General features: G+C 35.8%; 1 protein-coding gene across 1 annotated transcript; it reads left to right on the top strand.

Moving 5' to 3' along the window:
• Positions 1 to 11,394: 11,394 nt before the first annotated feature.
• Positions 11,395 to 19,188, top strand: LOC112758815 (uncharacterized). Its single transcript, XM_025807592.3, has 15 exons — positions 11,395 to 12,088; positions 12,835 to 12,996; positions 13,095 to 13,211; positions 13,294 to 13,378; positions 13,896 to 14,004; positions 14,108 to 14,175; positions 14,297 to 14,422; positions 14,521 to 15,590; positions 15,832 to 16,032; positions 16,145 to 16,205; positions 16,675 to 16,788; positions 17,079 to 17,192; positions 17,271 to 17,377; positions 18,267 to 18,330; positions 18,823 to 19,188. The coding sequence occupies exons 1-13, from the start codon at positions 12,018 to 12,020 to the stop codon at positions 17,370 to 17,372; spliced, it is 2,400 nt and encodes a 799-aa protein (XP_025663377.1). The 5' UTR covers positions 11,395 to 12,017; the 3' UTR covers positions 17,373 to 17,377; positions 18,267 to 18,330; positions 18,823 to 19,188.
• Positions 19,189 to 26,111: the final 6,923 nt, after the last annotated feature.

Below are 26,111 nucleotides of genomic sequence, written 5' to 3'. Positions count from 1 at the left end.
TTTTAATTTGAATTTGAATTCCTTTAGAGTTAGTATTTAAAAGGAGAAGTGAGACGTTTTAAGGGATCCTCTCTTCTTCTCTTCTTTGGTACTTTTTATCTTTCATAATTCTAGAATTACTCTGAAGACATGAGCAGCTAATTCTCCTTGGTTAAGGTTAGGAGCTCTATTGATTCCTATGGATTAATGTTTTAGCTTTTCTACCTTTGATTAATGCATTGATATCTTCTTAAGAAAAGGTTTTCGTTCTTTATCTAAAAGGGTTTGAATGTATTGGGAAGCAATTCTTCTCCGACTTGAGTTCTTTTAACTTTTTGAAAATGTTGATCAATTGAATTAAGCTTGAAAACCAATTCTTATAGCTCTTAAGTTTTGAAACTAGACTTGATATGTGATACGTGAGCATCTTTCCTATCTTTTCCTAGTGAATTTGCATCTAAATTATTGAGTTTAATAAAGAATTAATTATCTTTTAGCCAATATGGATGTTACTTTGAATCTTGTGCAATTCTGTTTATTTTAGGTAGTATTCAGCTGGATTTGATGGAGTTTCTGTAGAAGAAGAGATGAAGGCAAATGATGCTGTCAACCCTGACCTCTCTGCACTCAAACCTGAATAAATCGAGATACAGAGGTCCAATGGACGTGATTCTAGTGGCGTTGGAAAGCTAACTTCCAGAGCTTTTCAACGATATATAATAGTCCATACTTCTTCTCCGAACTCGCTGCCAAGACTGTGCTTAACTTGAGATTTCTCAAGTTAGGCGCAAGACACAACAACAATACGCGAGATTGGTCCTGCCCACTTCAAGTTAGGCGCACTAAAGCCCAAGTTAGGCGCACTAAAGCCCAAGTTAGGCGCAGCTTCACTCTACTAAACTCCAATTCATGCCGCCAAGCCCAAGTTAGGCGTGGATCCTAGTGAAGCCAAGTGGTCCACATCCATCAATTAAAGATTTGCTGATTGCTATAATTAATTCTAATTTAAATTCAATTTTTAAAAATAGGAAAAGATATTATTTTAGTTTTAAAGATAGATTTTAAATTAATTAGGATTAGATATAAATAGGGGGATACCACCTCAACATTATTCCATTCCAGACTTCCAATTCTATACAAATTTACATTCCGTAATCCTAGTTTTCTACTCTGAACCATGAGCAACTAATCCTCCATTGTTAAGGTTAGGAGCTCTGTCTATTTATATGGATTGATTTTATTGCTTTATCTATTTTAATTCATGTATGGATTTATAATTTAAGAATTGTTTTCGCTCTTTATCTTATGAATTTGGGTGGAACGGAAGTATGACCATCTTTCTATTTGAGTTCTTTTATAACTTGAAAAAACTCTTTACTTGAACAACAGCTTGAAAACATATTCTCCTAAATTTTAATTATCTGGATTTAACGGGATACATGATATATAATCCTTTTATTTTTGGATAATTAGAGTTTTTGTGGCATATAAACTGGAATTTGATAATGTAGCTTCTAATTGGAATTAATTGACCAAGGAATTGGCAGTTAATGAATTTTAGAGAAGACTAGAAAGGTCTAAGGAATTAGGGTCTAGTCACATATAGTTTGCCATAAATTAAATCCTACATAATTATAATAGTTAGTAAGAAAAGTAAATCCGGAAAAATAGATAACTCTGAAGCTTTAACTGCCTTCTCAATATTTTATTCCCAACTTATTTATCTGCCTATCTTTAATATTCTAAATTTACTATTAATGCTTTTAAATTTCCAAACACTATTTTCTGTTTGTCTAACTAAGCCTATCAAACACTATTGTTGCTTAATCTATCAATCCTCGTGGGATCGACCCTCACTCACCTGAGGTATTACTTGGTACGACCCGGTGCACTTGCCGGTTAGTTTGTGGTTAGAAATTCCACACCAAATTTTTGGCGCCGTTGCCGGGGATTAGTTATGATTGACAACTACCCATTGTTTGATTGCTTAGATTAGATAATTTTTCTTTTAATTTGCTTACTTTTAGTATTATTAATTTTGATTTTTCATTTTTTCCTTTATATTTTTGTTTTGCTTTTTGTTTCCCACCCCGTCCCCGTTTGAATTTTTGTTTTACTTCATTTAACTTTTGAATTTTGTTTTCAAAACCTACGTCAATTTTTTTTATTTTATTTTCTTTTTTATTTTTATTTTCTTTTATTTTCATTCGGTTTCTTTCCATTATTTTTCTTATCTTTTAATATTTTATTAATTTTATTTTATTTCTATTTTTAACCTCCGAAAAAAAAAATTTGGCATCTTATATTATTTTTTTCTTAATCTCTAAAATTAAGTTTGGTGTCCTCTATTTATTTTTATTTTTATTTTTCTTGTTTATTTTTCTGGTTAATGTCGACTTTTTCTGTCTTAATTCTACCTATAATTTTTGAAATTTATTTATTTTATTTAGTATTTTTATTTTATTATTTTACACAGGTTACCTCACAGGGACTTCTCTGCACTCTGACGTAGAGAGTCCCATCTTTTCTTGTTTTTTGTTTGTTTATGCGCAGGAACAAAGACAAAGAACATCTCTTAAACTTTGATCCTGAACCTGAAAAAACTTTCAGGTGGCATTTGCAACAAGCAAGACTTTACAAGGCTGCAGAGTCCACTATGGATCCTAATAATAATGCTGTTAATGCCAATGTGGTAAATCCGAATGGGGATGATCAACAAAGGAGAGTGCTTGGCTCTTATTCTTCTCCTACTGCAGATCTTTATGGAAAAAGCATTGTGGTGCTTCCTATAACTGCGAACAACTTTGAGTTGAAGCCACAATTGGTCACCCTGGTGCAACAAAACTACCAGTATCATGGTCTTCCCCACGAAAACCCAAATCAATTTATTTCTAATTTTCTGCAGATTTGTGATACTGTAAAGACAAATGGAGTGAACCCAGAGGTGTACAAACTCATGCTCTTCCCGTTTGCTCTGAGGGATGGAGCAAAGCTATGGCTTGACTCCTAACCCAGGGAGAGTTTAAATACTTGGGACAAGGTTGTTACTGAGTTTCTTACTAAATTTTTCCCACCAAAGAAGCTGACTAAGCTTAGGGTGGAGGTTCAGACCTTTAGGCAGAGGGATGGTGAAACTCTTTACGAAGCTTGGGAGAGATACAAGCTACTGATTAGGCAATGCCCTCTGGACATGTTCTCTAAATGGATCCAACTAGACATCTTTTATGAAGGCTTGGGTGAAATATCCAAGATGTGCTTAGATAATTCTGCAGGTGGTTCATTGCACAATAAGAAGATACCGGAGGAGACTATTGAGCTGATTGAATTGGTTGCTAGCAACCAATATTTATACTCATCTAACATGAATCCTGTGAACTCTAAGGCTCCTCAGAAGAAGGGTGTTATGGAAGTAGAAGCTCTTAATGCTCTTCTTGCTCAGAACAAGCTTATGTCTCAGCAGATAAATTTACTTACTCAGCAGATGGGTGGCATGCAAGTCTCAGCTATCAACACACAAAATCCACCTCAAGAGATCTCCTATGACATGGCAGGTAATTTTGTGCAAAATAATAATTATGATTATACTCAATCCCCTTCTAAACAGGTCAATTACATGGGGAGTGCTCCTAGAAATCCCAATAATGATCCCTATTCTCAAACCTACAATCAAGGGGGGAGAAATCACCCAAATTTTGGGTGGAGAGACCAACCTCAGAGACCTCAGAACTTCAACAATAATTTTCAAGGTGGCTTCCAACAGAACAATTACAATAACCGCCAATTTCACTCTCAGTAGACAAACTCTAAATCCCAAGAAGACGCTAATTGGGAGATGATGAAGAGTTTTGTGCAGGAAACCAGAGCATCAATCAAGAATTTAGAGATTCAGATGGGTCAAATAGCCACAAGAGTTAATGAAATTGATCAGAGGACCACCAATAGCCTTCCGGGTAACACAATTCCAAATTCAAGAGAGGAATGCAAGGCATCACCTTGATAAATGGACAAGTGGCAAGTATGGAAGCACAAGTTATTGAGGAGCCCGTTGAAAAAGAAGCTCTAGAGGAGAAGAAGGAAGAAGTAGAGCATGTCCCTCCAAAGCGTGCAGACAACCCATTTCCAGACTCTCTTGACACTTATCCTACATTGCCAAAGGCTCCTGAGTACAAGCCTAAAATGCCATATCCTCGGAGACTTCAAAAGGAGACCAAGGACAAGCAGTTTTTAAAGTTCTTAGAAGTCTTCAGAAAGTTGCAAATCAATATTCCTTTTGCTGAGGTTTTGGAGCAAATGCCTATTTATGTCAAGTTTATGAAGGAGTTGTTGTCAAAGAAGAAGCCTTTAAAGGGAGATGAGACAGTGGTCTTGACTAAAGAATGCAGTGCCATCATTCAGAATCACTTACCAAAGAAGATGCCAGATCTAAGGAGCTTTCAAATTCCATGCACCATTGGGAGCACAACCTTTGAGAAAGTGTTATGTGATCTGGGAGCAAGCATAAATTTAATGTCCCTGTCTGTGATGAAGAAGCTGCGAATCCAAAAGTCACAACCCACAAAGATAGCATTACAGATGGCAGACAAATCTATGAAGCCTACATACGGATTAGTGGAGAATATCTTAGTCAAAGTAGGTAAGTTCTTCCTCCCAGCAGATTTTGTGATTCTTGATACAGGGGAGAATGAGAACGCCTCTATAATTCTAGGAAGACCATTCCTAGCCATTGGAAGGGCTCTGATTGATGTAGAAGTAGGTGAATTAGTGCTTAGAGTGCATAATGACCAACTGGTCCTTCATGTCTTCAAAGATATACATTCAACAGGTAAAGAAGAGAAGTACATGCAGACTGAGCTTATTGATCCAAACCTTCAACAACCCCCTGATGACAAACAACAGAATCTGCAACTCAACCCTCATTTGGTAACAATCAATAAAATTCTTTCTGACATCAAACCCAAGTTTGGTGTTGGAAATGCATCATCCACCAAGGAGGAGGTTCCCAAAAAGAAGAAAGTACCCAGGGGATGGAGAAACAAGAAGATCCCCACTGAAGGTTTCTCCCCAGGAATGAAGGTGGTGTTGACTAAGAATCCAGTGTGGATCTATATAGTAAACAGAATCCTATCTCTGGAGCACATTGAGCTAATTTATGGAGACACAGAAAAGAAGTTCAAAGTAAGGGATGAAGAGCTGAGCCCCTATGATCCTCCTCCTTAGAGGAGCTGACCGTCAAGCTAGTGACGTTAAAGAAGCGCTTGTCGGGAGGCAACCCGATAATTTCGTATCCTTAGCTATTTTTTTTCGTAGTAGTAGTTTTCTTCCTTATTTGATTTTGATTGAGTTCTTACTAATTTTCTGATCATGCAGCTATTTCAGAACAGGAACCGAATAATTAAATTAATATATATATATATATATATATATATATATAGAAAAATAAATAAAAAAATACAATATAAAAATTCAAAAAAAATACAAAAATATATATATTTTCTTTATTTTAATTTTTTTATTCTTTTATCATTTTCCTTTTTTGTATTAATTTTTGTTTTTCCTCCGTGCACTTTTTATGTCCCTCCCTATTTTCAGATTTTCTTTGCTTGAGGACAAGCAAACCTTTAAGTTTGGTGTTGACGCTTTGCTTATGGATTTTCTGTTTATTTTTATGGCACCAAAAGGGAGGCGAATCATCTTTACGAAGGAGCACAACCTGAAGAATAAAACGACCGCTAGGATAACTAAGGTGGTTGAGTTCCTTTCATCTTTTATTCCTCCCCTCTTTTTCTATATTATGTTCCGATTTTCTGCTATTTTTGCTTTGTTTGTTGCATGATCCTTTATTAGTTAGAATCCTAGGTCTAGTTTAGTTTTCTCTTAATTGCTTTAAAAGATGTCTCACGTATTACTCACTGAGCTTGAATTCAAATAAAAAATACAGAGGTGATGTATTGCATGAGAAATTGAGTTAATTTTAAGAGTATTCTTATTTACTTAGATGTGGTGGCAATACTTTTTGTTTTCTGAATGAATGCTTGAACAGTGCATATTTTTTATAGTGAAGTTTATGAATGTTAAAATTGTTGGCTCTTGAAAGAATGATGAAAAAAGAGAAATGTTATTGATAATCTAAAAAATCATAAAATTGATTCTTGAAGCAAGAAAAAGCAGTGAAAAACATGAAGCTTGCAAAAAAAAATTATATTTATAAAAATAATATATAAAATAAAGAAAAAAAAAGAAAAAAAGAAAAAAAAAAGCAAGCAGAAAAAGCCAATAACCCTTTAAACTAAAAGGCAAAGGGTAAAAAGGATCCAAGGCTTTGAGCATTAATGGATAGGAGGGCCCAAAGGAATAAAATCCTGGCCTAAGCGGCTAAATCAAGCTGTCCTTAACCATGTGCTTGTGGCATGAAGGTGTCAAGTGAAAAGCTTGAGACTGAATGGTTAAAGTCGTGGTCCAAAGCAAAACGAGTGTGCTTAAGAACTCTGGCACCTCTAACTGGGGACTCTAGCAAAGCTGAGTCACAATCTGAAAAGGTTCACCCAGTTATGTGTCTGTGGCATTTATGTATCCGGTGGTAATACTGGAAAATAAAATGCTTAGGGTCACGGCCAAGACTCATAAAGTAGCTGTGCTCAATAATCAACATACTGAACTAGGAGAATCAATAACACTATCTGAATTCTGAGTTCCTATGGATGCCAATCATTCTAAACTTCAAAGGATAAAGTGAGATGCCAAAACTATTCAGGATTGCAGTTGTAAATCCCACTATAAGAAGAGACATGAGCTTAATCGAACTCTCATTCTCATGCAAATTCACATCCTAAGCTTACATTAGTTTTGGTTGCTTTAGGACAAGCAATAATTCAAGTTTGGTGTTGTGATGCGTGAGCATCTTTCCTATATTTTTCTAGTGAATTTGTATTTAAATTGTTGAGTTTAATAAAGAATTAATTATCTTTTAGCCAATATGGATGCTACTTTGAATCTTGTGCAATTCTGTTTATTTTAGGTAGCATTCAGCTGGATTTGATGGAGTTTCTGCAGAAGAAGAGATGAAGGCGAATGATGCTGTCAACCCTGACCTCTCTGCACTCAAACCTGAATAACTCAAGCTACAGAGGTTCAATGGACATGATTTCAGTGGCGTTGGAAAGCAAACTTTCAGAGCTTTCCAACGATATATAATAGTCCATACTTCTTCTCCGAACTCGCTGCCAAGGCTACGCTTAACTTGAGATTTCTCAAGTTAGGCGCAAGACACAACAACAATACGCGAGATTGGTCCTGCCCACTTCAAGTTACGCACACTAAAGCTCAAGTTAGGCGCAACTTCACTCAACTAAACTCCAATTCATGCTGCCAAGCCCAAGTTAGGCATGGATCCTAGTGAAGTCAAGTGGTCTCCATCCATCAATTGAAGATTTGCTGATTGCTATAATTAATTCTAATTTAAATTCAATTTTTAAAAATAGAAAAAAATATTATTTTAGTTTTAAAGATAGATTTTAAATTAATTAGGATTAGATATAAATAGGGGGATACCACCTCAACATTATTCCATTCCAGACTTCCAATTCTATACAAATTTACATTCCGTAATCCTAGTTTTCTACTCTGAACCATGAGCAACTAATCCTCCATTGTTAAGGTTAGGAGCTCTGTCTATTTGTATGGATTGATTTTATTGCTTTATCTATTTTAATTCATGTATGAATTTATAATTTAAGAATTGTTTTCGCTCTTTATCTTATGAATTTGGGTGGAACGGAAGTATGACCCTCTTTCTATTTGAGTTCTTGTATAACTTGGAAAAGCTCTTTACTTGAACAACAGCTTGAAAACATATTCTCCTAAATTTTAATTAGTTGGATTTAACGGGATACGTGACATATAATCCTTTTATTTTTGGATAATTAGAGTTTTTGTGGCATATAAACTGGAATTTGATCATGTAGCTTCTAATTGGAATTAATTGACCAAGGAATTGGTAGTTAATGAATTTTAGAGGAGACTAGAAAGGTCTAAGGAATTAGGGTCTAGTCACATATAGTTTGCCATAAATTAAATCCTACACAATTAAAATAGTTAGTAAGAAAAGTAAATCCGGAAAAATAGATAACTCTGAAGCCTTAACTGCCTTCTCAATATTTTATTCCCAACTTATTTATCTGCCTATCTTTAATATTCTAAATTTATTGTTAATGCTTTTAAACTTCCAAACACTATTTTCTGTTTGTCTAACTAAGCCTATCAAACGCTATTGTTGCTTAATCCATCAATCCTCGTGGGATCGACCCTCACTCACCTGAGGTATTACTTGGTACGACCCGGTGCACTTGCCGGTTAGTTTGTGGTTAGAAATTCCGCACCAATATGTGACATCGAATCAACTAAGGGAGATTCTTATGAATTGTGTGGTGGATAAATCAATGAACGTGCTTTAACTCTTTTCTTAAGTAATTGACTAAGGGATTAGTGATTAAATAGGTTAAAGAGAAATTAAATCACAAAGAAATTAGGGTTTGATTATCAATGGTTTGCCATGGATGTATCTTTTCATGATCAACGTGGAAAGTAAAAAATATTAATCTGGAAGTTTTAACATCTCTAAAATCTTAACTCATTTAATAATATTATCTTTCAATGTTTGCTTTTGTTACATTGTTGTTTATGTTAAAGTTTTCAAAACCTTAAATTGTGACTGTCTAACTAGAATAATCGATTGACTATTACTTGCTTAATCCTCGTGGGATCGATACTACTCACCGTGAGTTTATTACTTGGTACGATCCGGTACACTTGCTGGTAGTTTGTAGTGTAAAAAACCACATCAGTTCTGCAGGATATGTCAGGATGCCCCTGAGTCCTATGAGAGTTGGAAATGCATCAAATATCAAGGAGGGCTTAAGGAGAACACCATGAGTGTTGTAGCTCCATTAGAGATTCAGAGATTTTCCGAATTGGTGAACAAGGCAAGAGTTGTGGAGGACTATGCCAAGAAGACAACTTTGGCGAGAGATACTCGTGTTGGTACCAGTAATAGATATCGTGAAAAGTATCTTCCACCAAGAGGCCAGAACTTCAAGAAGGGTGGACGTGCCCCTCAACATCTTTAGGGTTAAGAAAATTTCAAAAGGACTACCTATAACCAATTTCACTAGGCGAAAAGAAGAGGTTTATGTTTTAATTGTGGACTACCTGGACACATTGCTAAGGATTGCACTAATGGGAGGAATCAGAATACGGGTCGAAATCAGGATTTAGGGTTTAGAGTTTGAATTCTTACTGAAAAATTGGGACATTGGATTATAATACTGAATTTAGGGTTTGGAATATGTTAAATGTTAATTATCTTTTATTTTTTAATTTTTCTATTTTTTTAATGTTTTTACAATTTTCTTAAAAATCCGTGGATATTCGCAGATACCTCAATCCCTGGCGAATACAGAGTCTCCGTTACCTGTCGTGGGGACAAGGACGGACTATGGGGGGGGGGGTGGGGAGCGGGGGCATGTCCCGCCCCATAAGGACCCGTTGCCATCCCTACCAATGACGCACCCAACACTCACTTGGCCTATTCACAGGATCAGAAGTATCATGAAGATAGAATCTATCAAGAAACAACTTGTTGAGTAGTCTAATGATAGTAAATTATAGCAACTAATTTATGTTATTAAAATGGAACAAAATTATGCCACTTTTTACTAGTGTCATGATTGACACAAATTCACTTGAAATATTCAGACGTATTGGCAAATGTTTAGTGTCATTAATCTAAGTTAAACACATGTGGATACTTTTTTAGATTTACATAGTAGACTTTTAAAAAAATAAGTATATATTATATTAAATGAGTTCAGAAAAAGAGAAGAGAGGAGAATAAAGGTGGTGAGAGTATTTTAAGTTTTTAAGTTTTAAGTTTTAATTGAATAAAAAAGTGAAAGACATTAAAAAAAGTGAATAAACAAATTAAAATAAAAGTAATTATATTATAAAGATATTTTAAACATTTTAAGTTTTAAGTGAAATTCTAATAAAATAAAATTTTAAATCAGATTTATTTGCTATGAAACACAGACACAGACATGGGACATGACACGACACGTGATATGGTGACACGCGAATTCTAAAAAGTTGTCGGACACGGGGACACGCATATATTAATAATATAATATATTCATTAATATTAAATCAATAAGTATTTTCAAAAACAACCCATATAATATGCATTTCTTCCTAAAGTGTATAGGTATTTAAAAGATAAAATCATAAACTCCTATGTCTTAATAGAGATAGTAAGAATTTTGTACATCACATGTACAAAAAAAAGTTATCTAAAGTCATATTATTTCTCTATCATATATGGTTAATATCTTCATCATTAGAAAAAGCCACTCTTTCCAACTCCGATTCATCAAAAAAAGGTGAGCAACTTTAAGAACACTATTTTCTTCATCAATTGGTGAAAAAACATTTCCATCAATATCCTACATCATAATTTCTCCTTTATTGTATTGTGGAGTTTTTCAACTTGTTTCTTTTTAGGGAATGTGTAAAAGAATAAGTGATCCAATTTCTTTCACAACAAGAAGATGAAGATGGTTGCAGACTTGTTTATTTGATCTTAGATATTCATATAAAGTGATTAAAGAAGAGTATATAGAACCAAGAATTAAACCATGGAGAAACATATACAGAACCAAAAATTAAACCATAGAAAAATATTCTCTCTTATTTGGAATAGAACAGGCAGATGGCTGGATAGGCGATGAATAGGCAGCGAGCACCAGTGAACAGGGAGCAACGACGACGAGCACGGTAGAAGTGGCGACGACGATAAGAGTTGTGGAGATTGACGACTAACACTCATACGGCGACGACGACTGGAGGTGGCGGCGACGAATGGAGGTGGTGGCAGACTGGTAGTGACGAGGAGAGAGTGAGTAGGTGTGGAGCCAAAGAGGGTAGGACGGTGGAAGGGAAAAAATTAGGGAATTAGGTTTTATTGTCTCACTTTTGTAAAACCTAAAAATCACTAAAGTTTAATTTTTGGGCTGTGTCATGTGTGTCCCGGTTGTGGCCGGACTGTGTCCAATAATTTGTTTTATTTTTTTAAACAGAACATGTTTAGACACGGAAAACACGCGTGTCAGACGAGTGTCTATGTGCGTCGTATTCAGAATGTGTCTGACACGTCGATACAGCAACTCATCGAAGTATTCTTATTTCATAGCTTATTTGAGTTGAAATTAAGTTTGACAAAAAATAATAAAATTAAATTAAATTTCACCTAAGTTATTTGAAATATTTGTTTCAAATATTGAAATTGAATTCAATTTCTAATTTCAAGGGATTTTCAAACAATAGGTGATAGACAAATAAGGAAAGAAATTAATACGAGGGTGATCGATGGACCTAGGTAATAAACGAACGGCTTATTCTCATGTTTTCATCTAGGTTTTCCCAAATCCTTATGCTCCCTCAAAATCCAACGCTCCACATCTAGGGATCTTGTCCCTTCTTCAAAGCATTCATTCTTATCCATCACAACAACAAAAGCATAAAACAACGCCTACCCTTGCAGACACACCCTCGCAACTTCTCATCTCCACAAGCCCCTCCACAAAACTCTTGGAAATTCGAATTTGACCCCGAAAAGCACACGAATTCGTTTTTACCGTCGTCTCCTTAGGGTCTTTCTTCTGTGTGTGTGCCCCCTTTGAAAATCAAACACGGAGGCTCTGAATTAAAAGCCCCACGACGCGACATAGCGAGAGGAGAGAGAAAATTGAGAGATGAGAGAGAAACTAGAGAGGCGGTGCCTGTGAGGGTTGTTTTTGTTCGATTTGGGGAAAAAATAAACTCACCGGAAACATCATAATCATAAATATCCTCTTTGCTTGCATTAAGATCTCTCGTTATTTCAGATTGGATCTTTTTATTTTCTTGTTTTTTATTTCCGCGTTCTTCTTGTTGTCGTCGTCAATCTCGAGAATTTCTATGAATTTTGGTTCCTCACAGAAGAAGAAAGAATGACGGGGCTTCCCAGGGTTCGTGATCACGCATCGCTTCCATCCTCATCGTCTCATAAATCTAATAGCAGGCAAGGATTTACAATTTTTTTTTCTGTGGTGATTATCGCCGTCCTCCTTTTCGCATCGGTTTGCTTTTGCTTAGATTTTTTTTGTTTGCTTTTAGTCAAATTGGGCTTTGATTTTTCAATTAACCCATGAGACGGAACGGAATTCGGGATTCTGAATTCTTGGGTTCCTTGATTTGGATGAAAATTTGAGAAAATTTGCATTTTTTGTCATTATTGATTGCCGCTCTTTGTCTTTGTTTTGTGCCTGTGCCGTTTTTGGATAATTCTAGGTATTGGGAGTTTTGGAACAATGTAATGTTGTAGTTGTGATTTGAGTCAGCTGAAATTCTGCCTGATGTGCGTGTTTTTAGTTGTTTCTGGCTGCTACTTAGTTTTCTAGCTGGATCTTGAAGTGTGAAATTAACTGGGTGCTGAGATCGATAATAGTAATGTGTGATTGTAGTATGGATATTGGCTATAGACAATTGGGTGATTGGAAGCAGATTGAATGACTTAAGTTGATCACAAATAATTGGCCGTATGGTTGTTTCCTAGGGTGTTTCTGCATTATCTGGAGAAGATTAAAGAATACAATATTTTGTCAAAATTTTCTTACTTCTATTGAAATATCATGCCCACAAACACTGTGCTTTGCATTGGTATGAATTGCTGATGCTGAATATCAACCCAACCACTTCATATTGCATATGAAGTCTAATACTTCTCTCTAAAACATTTCTGTCATTTGATGTGTCCAAATTCATCAGTGGTAGCAACGTATTTAGTTTGCTAGTGCGGAGAGAGATCTCGCCTAGAACGAAACACGTGGCAAAATGGAACTGGGGAGAAGCATCTAAATCAAAATCTGGTTCTAGTTCCCGTCCTAAAAATGAAGTAGCAAGAGATGCTAGGCGTGGTCTCCTATCATGGTACTCGTAGTTCTTCAATCTAAAAGTTAATGAATTTCTTTTGCACTCTTCATGGAAGGTCAATTTTGTGGACCAACATATCTAACAATGTTAATCAGGGTTGAAGCCGAGTCATTGCGGCATTTGTCAGCCAAGTATTGCCCTTTGTTGCCTCCCCCAAGGTCTACTATTGCAGCAGCATTTAGTTCAGATGGAAAAGTGCTTGCATCAACACAGTAAGTTATAACTAGTTCATCTGTTTACCAAATTTAATTTAAGACTCTGTTGTGATTGAATTTGTTTGTTTGTCATGTACAGCGGTGACCACACAGTAAAGATAATTGATTGTGAAACTGGGAGTTGCTTAAAGGTGCTAATTGGTCATAGAAGGACGCCTTGGGTGGTAAGCTTGTAATCTGGCTTTTCATAGTCATTTATTGGATCTATGTCTTTAATTTCTTTTGGTGCTTATTGTATAAAATGAATCCTCTAGCATGAATTTTGATAATGTATGCATTTAGGAAGTGACAATTCTATGGAATTCAGCACCAAGTTTTCATTATTATCCATCAAAACCATGGGCTGCTGTTCAAATTGTGTGGTTTTCTAATTGCTTACTGAATATTGTATCCTAAACTTGTATTTGAATAATTTGTTCAAGTGGTTAGTAGTTGTTAGTTTGAAGTCAAATTTCCATCCAAGGTCGAATTGCATTTATATATGCGAGCACTAGTATACATGCAATGCTTGCTTAGTGCAGACGCAAATTGACGGTTGTCAATTCAATGATAGATGCTTTTATTTTGCTTGATGTGGAATTTTTGTGTGTGACCAATTTATGCCCTCTCCTTCTACAATAAGGTTTACATTTAGGATGCACTGCTGTATATTCTCCAATTTTAATTATGTGCTTCCTGCAGGTTAGGTTCCATCCATTGCATCCACAAATACTTGCCAGTGGTAGCTTGGATCAAGTAGTTCGTTTATGGGACGCTAACACATCAGAGTGCATAATATCTCATCATTTCTGTACGCTTACTATGAATGTTTTTTTTTTCCTTCTTTTTGGTTGTTCTTTTCTCTTAATTTATTGTATTGTCTCTCATGTGAATTAATTGGGTGTATGTTACAGATCGACCCATTGCATCCATTGCTTTTCATGCCAAGGGGGAAATAATTGCCGTTGCATCAGGACACAAGGTATGATTCTTTTTCCTCTTTAATTTCCTATGTTGTTCCCATCTATAATGAGTTTTTGCACGGTTTCCTTGCAAGCCGTCCCCCTGAAGTTGTTGCATTTTGTTCTGGAATACCTTGTCAGCTGTATATATGGCACTATAATAAGAAAGGTGAAGCAGCATCACCCGTGTTTGTGTTGAAGACAAGGCGCTCACTACGAGCCGTGCATTTTCACCCACATGCTGCACCATATCTCTTAACTGCCGAGGTGAATGAACTGACATATTTGGTTGCTTAGATACATATGCTACTCAGTGTATTAATTTAGGATTTTTCTTGTTTTAACATGTTTGAGTTGCTTGCTAGGTCAATGATCTAGATTCCTCAGATTCATCAATGACAGAGGCAACATCACTTGGTTATTTACAATATCCCCCGCCTGCTGTTTTCGTCACAAATATTCATCCCAAGGAAAATGCTAGTTTATCAAGTGAACTACCCTACGTGTCATTACCTTTCCTCTTCATGCCACCATATCCTGTAGATGAGTCAAGACCAGAAGTCCTGCACATTAGTCCTGATGTTGGCTCCAGTAGCATGCAAATTGAATCTTCTGCGACAGGGCAGTTTCAAACGGACCCACATGCAACCGAGCAATACAATACTACAGTGTCTCCCATGGAAACATTCTCCGAGATGCCCACTAGCTCTCAAACTGGTACAGAATATCAAGCTCATGCTACTTTCTCAAATGGAATGGGTATTGGAATCAGTAACCTCAGAATGGATGGTATGGACACTGATGAAACTGAACGTGCTGAAGGATCCCAACATGGAAACTATACAAATGCCTATTCTCTTAACGGGGTGTTACATGGATTGTCTAGACAAAATAACAATCGTGAGGTTCTTCCAGAGTTTGGTCAATTTCCTCAGTTCTTTCCTGCAAGAGACCCAAGTGGATGGGAGCTACCTTTTCTGCAAGGATGGTTAATGGGTCAAAGTCAAGTTGGTGGTCCCTCAATGCTTCCTAACATGGGTGTTAGTCGTGACAGTGTAGGCCAACATATTGGTTCTTCCACATTGAGCTCTAACCATCCCACTTCTAATGCAGATATAGGAATGTCGTCTGGCATTGCCATCCCTGGATCTTCTGTTAGATCAGGTTTACGGAATCATTTTTCACAATACCGTATACCTGTATCTGAATCTGGAAATCTTGCTAGCTCTGCTAGTACCCCACATGATGGGTCTGATATTCAAACCATTATAAGTCGAATCCAGTCAGAACTTGCCACGTCAATGACTGCTGTGACGGCTGCAGAGTTGCCTTGCACCGTGAAGTTAAGAGTATGGTCGCATGACATAAAAAATCCCTGTGCTCCATTAAATGCTGACAGATGCCGTCTGACTATACCGCATGCTGTCCTTTGCAGGTTTGTATTTCCTCCAACATGTGGTAAATATATATGTCGAAGTTAATTGCTGTGTTTTCTGTTTTCTTGTTTTTCTTTTTAACGGGGCCTCTTTTAATCATTAGGAACTTAATATTTCACGGCAATGTTATCAAACTTAAATTTTAAGTACCCAAAAAAATTACTTAATCTTTTCACCAGAAATATCTGGACTTCTGAATTAAATGGTACTTATATTTTCAATTCATGATTGTGTTTGTAGTGAAATGGGTGCCCATTTTTCGCCGTGTGGTAGATTCTTAGCTGCCTGTGTTGCATGTATGCTCCCACATATAGAAGCTGAACCTGGATTGCAAACGCCAGTACAGCAAGAGCCTGGTATTGCAACATCACCAACTCGTCATCCAATATCAGCACACCAAGTAATGTACGAGCTGCGGATATATTCCTTAGAGGAGGCAACGTATGGTTCACTTTCTTCAATTATTGCTTCCCAGCTTTCTCTATATTTCTTGCACATTCAAGTCAGTCCATTAAATTTCAACATAATTTTGTCATCTGCTTTTGTCAAATAGATTTGGAATGGTGCTTGCTTCACGAGCAATCAGAGCCGCACACTGTCTGACATCAATTCAGGTTAGTTGGTTACTTTATCATGTTTCTAATGTATTTTTCATAATCTATAAATGTAGACAGGTTTCTTGTCAGCTATTTAATTGAATTATGGTATAGATTGGTACTGCATTTTTTGACAGCTGGGGAGGGGTAGATTGTGTGGCTTTCAATTGTCACCATGACATTAGTATTTCTCATCTCTACTGCGTTTTGTACATCCTTGTGTTCATGATAATTGTTAAGTTTTTAACATTCTCTATGCACCTGTACGTCTGGTTTGATATCTGTGTTGTGTGCACAAATAGATGGGCCCCTTCTTCCTGATGTGTTTTTGCACAAAATGTATTTCTTTATTGTTTTGTTTAAGTGTATTCTTACATGTGAATTTCTTTAAATATTAGTTACTTCTGTCACTTGAGTTGATTAACTAAAATTTGGAATGCCTTTATATCATGGAGTAAAATTTATGCAATTGCTTTTCCTTGTGTAGTTCTCACCTACGTCTGAGCACATACTACTTGCCTATGGTCGACGTCATGGTTCTCTTCTTAAAAGCATTGTAATTGATGGAGAAACGACGTTACCTATATATACAGTATTAGAGGTAAAATGCGTTTCCACTCATCTCAGTCTATAGGCTTTTCTCATCTGAGTTGCTTCCAATTAGGAAATACCCCATTCACCAGTTGTTGCAGTCCATAGCTTTGCTTATGAAGTGACCATTGTTTTGGTACATAAAATTTATATTTTACCTTTTCTGGGACCATTCTGAAGTCTCAACTCTGCTCAATTTATGGACTGATACAGATTGATGCTAGTTATCCTATATTCCCCCTATTTGTTAAAATCATTTTAAATATGAAATTCATTCTCTGAATTTGCTTTATCTATTAGGTATATAGAGTGTCGGATATGGAACTTGTTAGGGTGCTTCCTAGTGCAGAAGATGAGGTTAATGTGGCTTGCTTTCATCCTTTTGCCGGGGGAGGATTAGTTTATGGAACAAAGGTATGCATTTGCTGGGGAGATCAATGTAGTATGCTTTCATTTGCATTTTTTTTCCGATAACATTTTTTGTGGTTTCAGGAAGGAAAGCTTAGGATCCTCCAGTATGATGGTGCTCATGCTGCGAATGGCACGGGACCGAGTTACTTTCCTGATGAGACCATCATTGGAATCAGTCAATGAGCAAGGTTATATATTACTTCCTTTAGGGATTGTAGTGCTAATTAGACACCTACAAGAGTCATGTACACTTTGCCATTTTTCGATTGAGTTTTTGCATTTTATGGATATAAATGTTTGATGGGAACTAAATTAATGTCAGATTACACTATTACAGTTATGCATGATTTCCATAACTGCTGATTCTAACACAATATTCTTAAAAAAAAACATCATTTTTGTTGGTCAGGTCGAACAGCCATCACTGTCTTACTTCTGTTTTGAAAATGAATTAAAATGTTTGAAGTCCAAAATGTTTTTAATTAGGAAATCCACAACCAATTATTTTCATTATATTCTCCGATAAGTACAAATCAATATTTGGTCATCCCTTCCCTTTCTTGGAGTGATATAAGATTGTTGATTACTTTAGGTTTACTTTTCCGTTTTGGTTACAAATACTGAATACATATGGTAGCCTAAAAACTATATAGTAATTGGTTTTTGCACGATTGGGTTGCATGACTGCATCCTTTTCAGGGGTTGAAAAGTGGGTTTTTCTATGTAGTTTGAAAGATATGGTCTGTTGTGTGCTTCATTTGGTTAGAACATGCTAGAATGTTTTAGACAGAATTAGGTTAAACAGGGATCAGTTGGACACTGCTACCTAATATTATTTGCTTTTGGCTCAACCACTCAACTGAGTAACATAATTGGAAATAATGATCCTTACTTCTTTCTTCTTGCATTGTCTTCTCATGTCTTTAAGCGTATTCTGATGACCTTATTTATATCAGTAAATTTCACAAACATATTTGGTTTTCTTTTCATAGCAACTCCTTTATATTAATGCGCATTTGGATCACAATAATTGACATTTGTTTTATTTATCCTTACAAAGTTACTATATGATTGTAGGTTTAGACATGTCATCGGAGATTAAATTCAGCATCCGGCTTCCATCATCTGTACTACTCAGATGGTAAGCCTTCTACCCTAACTTCCTCATTCCTTCAGTTGCATTCATGTTAATATAAAGGGTAAAATACTGATTTAATGTCTAATGTTTGGGTTAAGTCCTAGTTTCGTTCCAATGTTTGAAATATCTATCTGTCCCAAACATCTTGTTTTATTTTTATCCTCTGGTTAAATTTTTTTAACCCCCCCCTAAAAATACTCATTTTCTCCATTATCATCTTATAACAATCATAATTGTGGTGACTGGTGGTAGTTGTAGTGATTTTCTGGTAGGAAAAAAATTTAATTTTGACCAAAAGTGAAAAATAGGATAAAATAAAATGTTTGGGACAAAAATAAGACGTTTCAAATGTTGGAAACAAAAGTAGGACTTAGCTTTAGATATGAAAGCAGTTTTTCACCCGATTAAAGCTCAACCTCTTGAGGGATATACTTTCCATAGAATTGTCCTTCCTTTGATTTGCCGAAGTTTTGAAATATGTCTTATTCCATTCAGCTGTCTCTGCTGGTGATAATACTACACACTTGTTAAGACTATGTTGAATGCTGAGCAGTGAGCAAATGCAACCTGGCGCTGGAATTTCCAATCTTCCTTGCTAATACAAATGTATATTTTTGTATTATCCATGTATGAATATGTACTAATATTAATCCGTTGTTAGTTTGTATTTCTTCTCTTTTCCCCTTTTTCTCTTTGGTCCTCCTCCTTCCAGCCCATAACTGAGGCTTTTTCATTTCTTACATCTGTGGAACAAATTTAGTGGTACCCCTCCCCCAAAAAATGGACTATTTTGTCCTTTGGGTAATCCTAAAGCTGTAGTATAATGGTGCCATGCATTTGGGTATTTTACCATTTCTCAAATTAGCTTAGCAAATATTTGGAGTTTAAAGTGAGTTAATATCCACTTTGTGTGATAGGTAAGAGAAGTAAATCCTAATTATTTGTTCATGGTATACACTTGCACAAAGAAATACGTAACATTATAAATATTCATGTGACTGGCATGTTAGATTAATTAATCAAGGTTTGTTCTTGCACAAATTAGTATTTCTCCAGATAGATAGATACGTGATGGTAAAATAATATTTGACAAGGACATGACTTGGCATGCGTTTCATGAATTATTATCAGATAATAGAAGTGGTGGATGAAGTACGGCACACGGTGCCCTAGTTCTAGTTGCCCTTTTCCTCTTCATTGGGGAAAAAAATTGTCCTCTTCATCTTGGTTATAATGGGTCAACCCTAAAAATTGAATACCAAAATCTTAAACCATATAAAATGAATTCTAACCTTACCCTGAATGAACAATCCTAAACCCTTAAAAGAAAACCTACCTACATTACCACTATGGTTGGAGAAAAAATGAGAGAAAAAAGAAAGGATGCAAAAAAAAAAAAAAATGAATAGAGTAGTATTTTTTCCCTGTTTGAATTGTGGATTCCATTAAAAAAAATTTCTTTATATCACTAGTAAAAAAACAAAAAAACAGTTATATTTTTTGTATTTCTAATGCTACTCTTGGTTATATTATTATTAATAATTATTAATATAAACGTAGTTTATATATTATATTATTATAATAGAGATTCATATTTAAACATTATATGTATTAGATAACTAATTTAAATTAAATATATAAAATTATAATATTTATAAAATATAAATAAATAAAAATATTTATACTTTATTTTATAACAAGAATATTAATATAATTTTATACTATTATAATTTTTTTTATTTTTCTTTTCATCTAACAAAATAAATATTTTTTTATTTTTTTCATCAATTTTTTTTCATCCAAATAATACACAAATACTTTTATTTTTTTCCTTTGATTTTTCTTTTTTTTTAATATCCAAACAAAGTATATGGGATCTCTGTGTACGGTGGGTGTAGGGTCTAGGTGAGTTGATTGAATATGTAAAAAAAATTATGTTAGAAGAGTAAAAATTATTGTGATAAGGTTATAACGTGGATGCCCATTTATTGTGGGCGGTTTACATTCTCTAAAATGAATGGCATTAAAGAGGTTTTGAAAAAGCAAGCATGTAACCTCTATAAATAGTGAAATGTAGTTTCAACTTCGTACAAGCAATAAAACAATAGTCTCTCTCTTATACTATTCTCTCTCTTTCATACTATTCTCTTTCTTATATACTTTAATATTATTAAATATATTAATTATGTCTACTATATTGATATAGTAATTCTAGTGAATATTACTACTTGAGTTATCTAATTATATTTTCATATTTTATATTTGTTACTTCTTCCTTATTTATTTAGTTATTCTAAAATACGTTATCAGCACGAGATTCTGATTAAATTTTTAGGAAGACTCGGGTAACAAATTTTCATTATGTCAAAGCTCTCTCATCTTGAATTCAATGCTCTTGATATATCTGGAAACAATTATTTATCATGGATATTAGATGCTGAAATTCATCTTGATTCAATGGATCTTGGAGATATCATTAAGGCTGAAAATAATGCATCACAGAAAGATAAAGCCAAGGCCATGATTTTCCTTCGTCGTCATCTTGACGAAGGATTGAAAAATTAATACCTCACATTAAAAGATCCTGCAGATATGTGGAAAGACCTTGATGAAAGGTATAATCATAAAAAAACGGTGATACTTCCTCAAACTCGATATGAGTGGACGCACTTGCGTTTGCAGGATTTTAAATCCATAAATGAATATAATTCTGCAATGTTTCGAATCACCTCACGAATGAAATTATGTGGGAAAAAGATAACTGATCATGATATGTTAGAGAAAATTTTCTCGACCTTCCATGCCTCGAATGTGCTCTTGCAGCGGCAGTATCGAGAAAAAGGATTTAAAAAATATTCTGAGTTAATTTCTTGCCTTCTTGTTGCTGAACGCAACAATGAGTTGCTCTTGAAAAATCATGAAGCGCGCCCAGCTGGCGCCGCCCCATTTCCTGAAGTAAATGCGACAAATTACCTCAGAAGAGGTAAATGGCAAGGTTTTAATAACAAGAAAAATTATGGAAGGAAAAGGAATTATATTTAAAAGAGAGGATCTCACCAGAAGTAGGATAAAGAAAGAAATTCTGGGCAAAATAAATCAACAGAGGATAAGTATTTCTGTTGTGGTGGAAAGGGCCATTGGTCACGTACCTGTCGTACCCCAAGGAACCTAGTCGATCTTTACCAAGCATCTTTGAAAAATGATGACAAAGAAAAAGAAACAAATTTTGTTTCAAATGATGTTGAAAATTCCACCACTCATTATGATATATCTGATTTCTTTGAGGATCCTGAAGGAAATATTGGTCATTTGATCAATGATGGAATAGTTTAAAATGTGGGATTGTTATGTATCCATGTAAATAAATAATGTAAAGAACTTATTGTTAAGTTTTATTTTCTATATATTTGAGTTTCAAATATGATGCATATAAATAATGAAATATTAATGTTCATGAATTTTGAAATCATTAAATGTGTCAAGTTTTAAAATAAAATTTCAGTATATGACATTATTTTTATGTACAGTGTTTCTTAGAAAAATAATTCCGATCAAGTATTCAATTTAACTGTGCATACTACTCATCTTATTATTATTTGTCTTTGAAGAAAATGGCAAGGATATATAATGAAGATATATGCCTTGCGGATAGTGCAAGTTCGCACACTATTCTCAAAAGTGATATATATTTTACCCATCTGGTGACAAAAGAAGAATGTGTTAATACTATTATTGGCTCAGGCAATGCGATTGAAGGCTCCGGAAGAGCTATAATTTTGTTTCCCGGAAGAACAAAATTCATAATAAATAATGCACTGTTGTCTACCAAGTCTCGAAGAAACTTGTTGAGCTTTAAAGATATTCGCCGAAATGGATATCATATTGAGACCATTGTTCTGAAAACCGAACTGGACCGGCCGGTTCAACCGGATTAACCGAGAACCGATCATCTGGTCGGTTCGGTTGTACTCTAAAACCGTTCAGCAAAAAACCGGGCTAAGAACCGGCCGAACCGGCGGTTAACCGGTGAACCGTCAGAACCGGCCGGGTTTTTTCAGGGTTACCGGTTTTTTTATAATATATATATATAAAAAAAAACCAAACCCAACCCAACAGATACCTAACCCACCCCACCCTTCCCCCTTCTCTCCCTCTCTGTCTTTGAGAACCCTAAACCTAGCCGCCATCAATTTCCACCGTCGCAGTCTTCTCACCCCACCCTACCCCACCCCACCCCTCCCCTCCCCTCCCCTTTCTCTCCGTCTCTGAGAAACCCTAAACCCAGCACCATCACTATCCCACCGTCGCACTCTTCTCATCGTTCTTCTCCTTGTCGCCGTCTCTTCGGATCGTTACTCTTCTTATCGCCGTCAGCCGGTCGTCGTCTCTTCGGCGATCTCTCTCTGTCGCTCTCTTCAAGGTCAACAACACCTATTATAGTCACCTCCCCTCGACGTCGAGTCTGAGCTGTTGGAATCGCCGCCGCGAAGGACTGCTCTGTCGTCGTCGCTGCTCGATTTGTTAGTGTCCGTCTCTCTCTTCGAGTTTTCTCTATGTCTAAGGGTCGGAGCTCAACGTCCTTTCTCTCTGTCTCTCACACGGCGACGTCTCTCTCTGCCCGGCTACGGAGTATTAGCCGCTTTGTCACCTTGCATCGGTTATTTTGTTAATTTTGTTTATTTTGATTTATGAGTTGCTGGTTGCTGATTTTTCTGATTCAGTTGGGCAATGCTTCACTACATTGTTGGTTATTTATGCTGGAATTTTTCTGATTCTGAGTTATGCTATGATTTTGATTTTTGTGATTCAGTTGTTGATGGTGTTATGGGCAGTGCTTTACTATATTGGTCATTGTTTATGCTGGAATTTTTTTATTCTAAGTTATGCTATGATTTTGATTTTTCTTATTCAGTTGTTGATGGTGGTATAGGCAGTGCTTCAATGCATTGTTTATTATTAATGCTGAAATTTTTTTATTCTGAGTTGTGCAATGATTTTTATTCTGAGTTGATTCTGCTGATTTGTCTGCTTTGTTGATTCTGGTTGCTGGGTTTGAGTTATTGATGGTGTTTTGTTGGTTATGGGTTGCTGGATTTGAGGGAAAATATTGTTTATATTGAAATCTGACTGAGGTATTTAAATTTGTTAATATTTTTATTGTATATATAATTAAACCGGTTGAACCCCGGTTGAACCCCGGTTGAACCTCTGAACCATTGAACCAGTTACTTCACCGGTTCATTGACCGGTTCGGTTCTCGCAACCTTGATTGAGACTATGAATGAGGGAAGTCATGAGTACTTATGTATCACAACTCATGATTCAAATAAAAGGGTTATATTAGAAAAGTTGCCCTCACTTACATCTGGGTTATATTATACCAAGATTAGTGCAATTGAATCACATGCCACTGTAAACCAGAAGTTTACTAGCCCAAATGAATTCATAACTTGGCACGACCGATTGGGTCATCCGGGAACAACCATGATGCGGAGAATTATTGAAAATTCCCATGGACATTCACTAAAGAACCAGAAGATTCTTAAAACTAGTGAATTTTGTTGTGCTCCATGTTCTCAAGGGAAGTTAATTTTAAGGCCATCACCAGTAAAGATTGGATTTGAGTCCCTTGAATTCCTAGAAAGGATTCAAGGTGATATATGTGGACATATTCATCCACTATGTGGATCTTTTAGATATTTTATGGTCCTGATAGACGTATCTTCGAGATGGTCACATGTGTGCTTATTATCTTCTCGCAACCTGGCGTTTGCGAGATTACTGGCTCAAATTATTCGATTAAAAGCACAATTTCCAGAAAATCTAATCAAAACAATTCGTCTTGATAATGCTGGTGAACTTACTTCCCAAGCTTTTGATGCTTATTGTATGGCTAATGGAATAAGTGTTGAATATCCAGTAGCTCATATTCACACACAAAATAGGTTAGCAGAATCACTTATTAAGCGCCTCCAATTAATTGCTAGACCCTTGCTTATGAGAACAAATCTCCCAACCTCGGTTTGGGGGCATGCTATTTTGCATGCCGCAGCACTTATTCGTTTGAGGCCAATGAGTTACCATCAGTTCTCTCTTATGCAATTAGCTTTTGGCTAGCATCCAAATGTTTCCCATTTAAGAATATTTGGGTGTGCGATATATGTTTCCATTGCACCACCTAATCGCACCAAAATGGGACCCCAAAGAAAATTGGGGATATATGTTGGATATGATTCTCCCTCTATAATGAGGTATCTTGAGATACAAACTGGGGATGTATTTAAAGGCCGATTTGCAGATTGTCATTTTGATTAAATCAAAATTTCCAACAATAGGGGAAGAGAATAAGCTTCCTGAAAAGGAACTTAATTGGAATGCATCATCGTTAATGCATTTAGATCCTCGATCAGGGCAATGTGAACTAGAAGTTCAAAAGATTATACATTTGCAAAGAATAGCAAATGAATTGCCTGATGCATTTTCCGATACACAGAGGATAATCAAATCTTATATACCAGCGAAAAATGCCCCAATTTGAATTGATGTCCCAGTTTGACAAATTGCCACCGAAGCAAATACACGCCAAAAGCATGGCAGGCCTGTCGGTTCCAAAGACAAAAATCCTCGAAAGCGAAAAGAGGTAAATACTATTCCTGTTGGAAAAGACATAGTAGAGACACCTGCAGTTGTCCAAAATTCTGATATAATTTTAACGCCAGAAGACGTTCAGGTACCTAAAATTTGTGAAAATGACGAGATCTCGATAAATTACGTCTTTACAGGAGAGAAATGGGACCGAAATAAGAGAATTGTCAATGAAATATTTGCATATAATGTGGCACTAAATATCATGCATGAAAGTAAGGATCTTGAACCAAGATCAGTCGAAGAATGTCAACAAAGGATTGATTGGCCAAAATGGAAAGAAGCCATGAAAGCTGAACTAGACTCACTTGCAAAACGTGAAGTCTTTGGACCTGTAGTCCATACACCAGAAGATGTAAAACATGTTGGATACCGATGGGTATTTGTGAGAAAACAAAATGAAAAAAATGAAGTTGTGCGCTACAAAGCCCGACTTGTGGCACAAGGTTTTTCACAAAAGTCCGGTATAGATTATGAAGAAACGTATTTCCCTATAGTGGATGCGATAACATTACGTTATTTAGTCAGTATATCTACATATCATAAACTGCATATGCATTTAATGGATGTGGTAACAGCTGATGGTTATCAGTGGCTAAGAGAAGGGGGGGTTGAATCTTAGCCCCCTTTTTGCTTGATGGTACTTCCTGACCTTTGAAACCAATTTTGAAAACTTCTTATCTTTTTATCTTGTCACTAGCCACGAGACTTTTTCTTTTGTCTCGTCCCTAGCCACGAGACTTTTCTTTTTGTCTCGTCACTTGACACGAGATATTTTTGGTTTTTGCTCCTGTGCAGTAGAAACAGAAATGGAGTAGAGAAGAGAGAAAATTACACCCAGATATATCCTGGTTCAGCTGCTAAGTGCAGTGCAGCCTACATCCAGTCTCCATCACAAACATGATGGAATTTCACTATAATCTTCCTAATTACAATCTGTAAAGTGCTAACCCAACTTACAAGGGGATTCCCGCAGAATCATGAAACACAACATAGATGAACAAAGGAACTCTAAGGACATCTATGGCTTTTTCTTTTAATTTTGCACTCTCTGCTTTTTTCCGCTCTATGGCTTTTTCATACAAACCTCACTGTTTGTCTTTTTCCATGAGACTCAAGACATGACAAAATTAAACAGA

This window comes from Arachis hypogaea, chromosome 16, assembly GCF_003086295.3.
Source record: "Arachis hypogaea cultivar Tifrunner chromosome 16, arahy.Tifrunner.gnm2.J5K5, whole genome shotgun sequence".
NCBI lineage: Eukaryota > Viridiplantae > Streptophyta > Magnoliopsida > Fabales > Fabaceae > Arachis > Arachis hypogaea.
This window is presented reverse-complemented; position numbering and strand designations above follow the sequence as displayed.

Bases quoted from the DNA above. Each gene is read 5' to 3' on its own strand.
- LOC112758815 (XM_025807592.3), top strand. From the start codon at position 12,018: ATGACGGGGCTTCCCAGGGTTCGTGATCACGCATCGCTTCCATCCTCA. The intron at 14,176-14,296 runs GTATGATTCTTT...ATACCTTGTCAG, and splicing joins CCGTTGCATCAGGACACAAG to CTGTATATATGGCACTATAA. The intron at 14,423-14,520 runs GTGAATGAACTG...GTTGCTTGCTAG, and splicing joins CATATCTCTTAACTGCCGAG to GTCAATGATCTAGATTCCTC.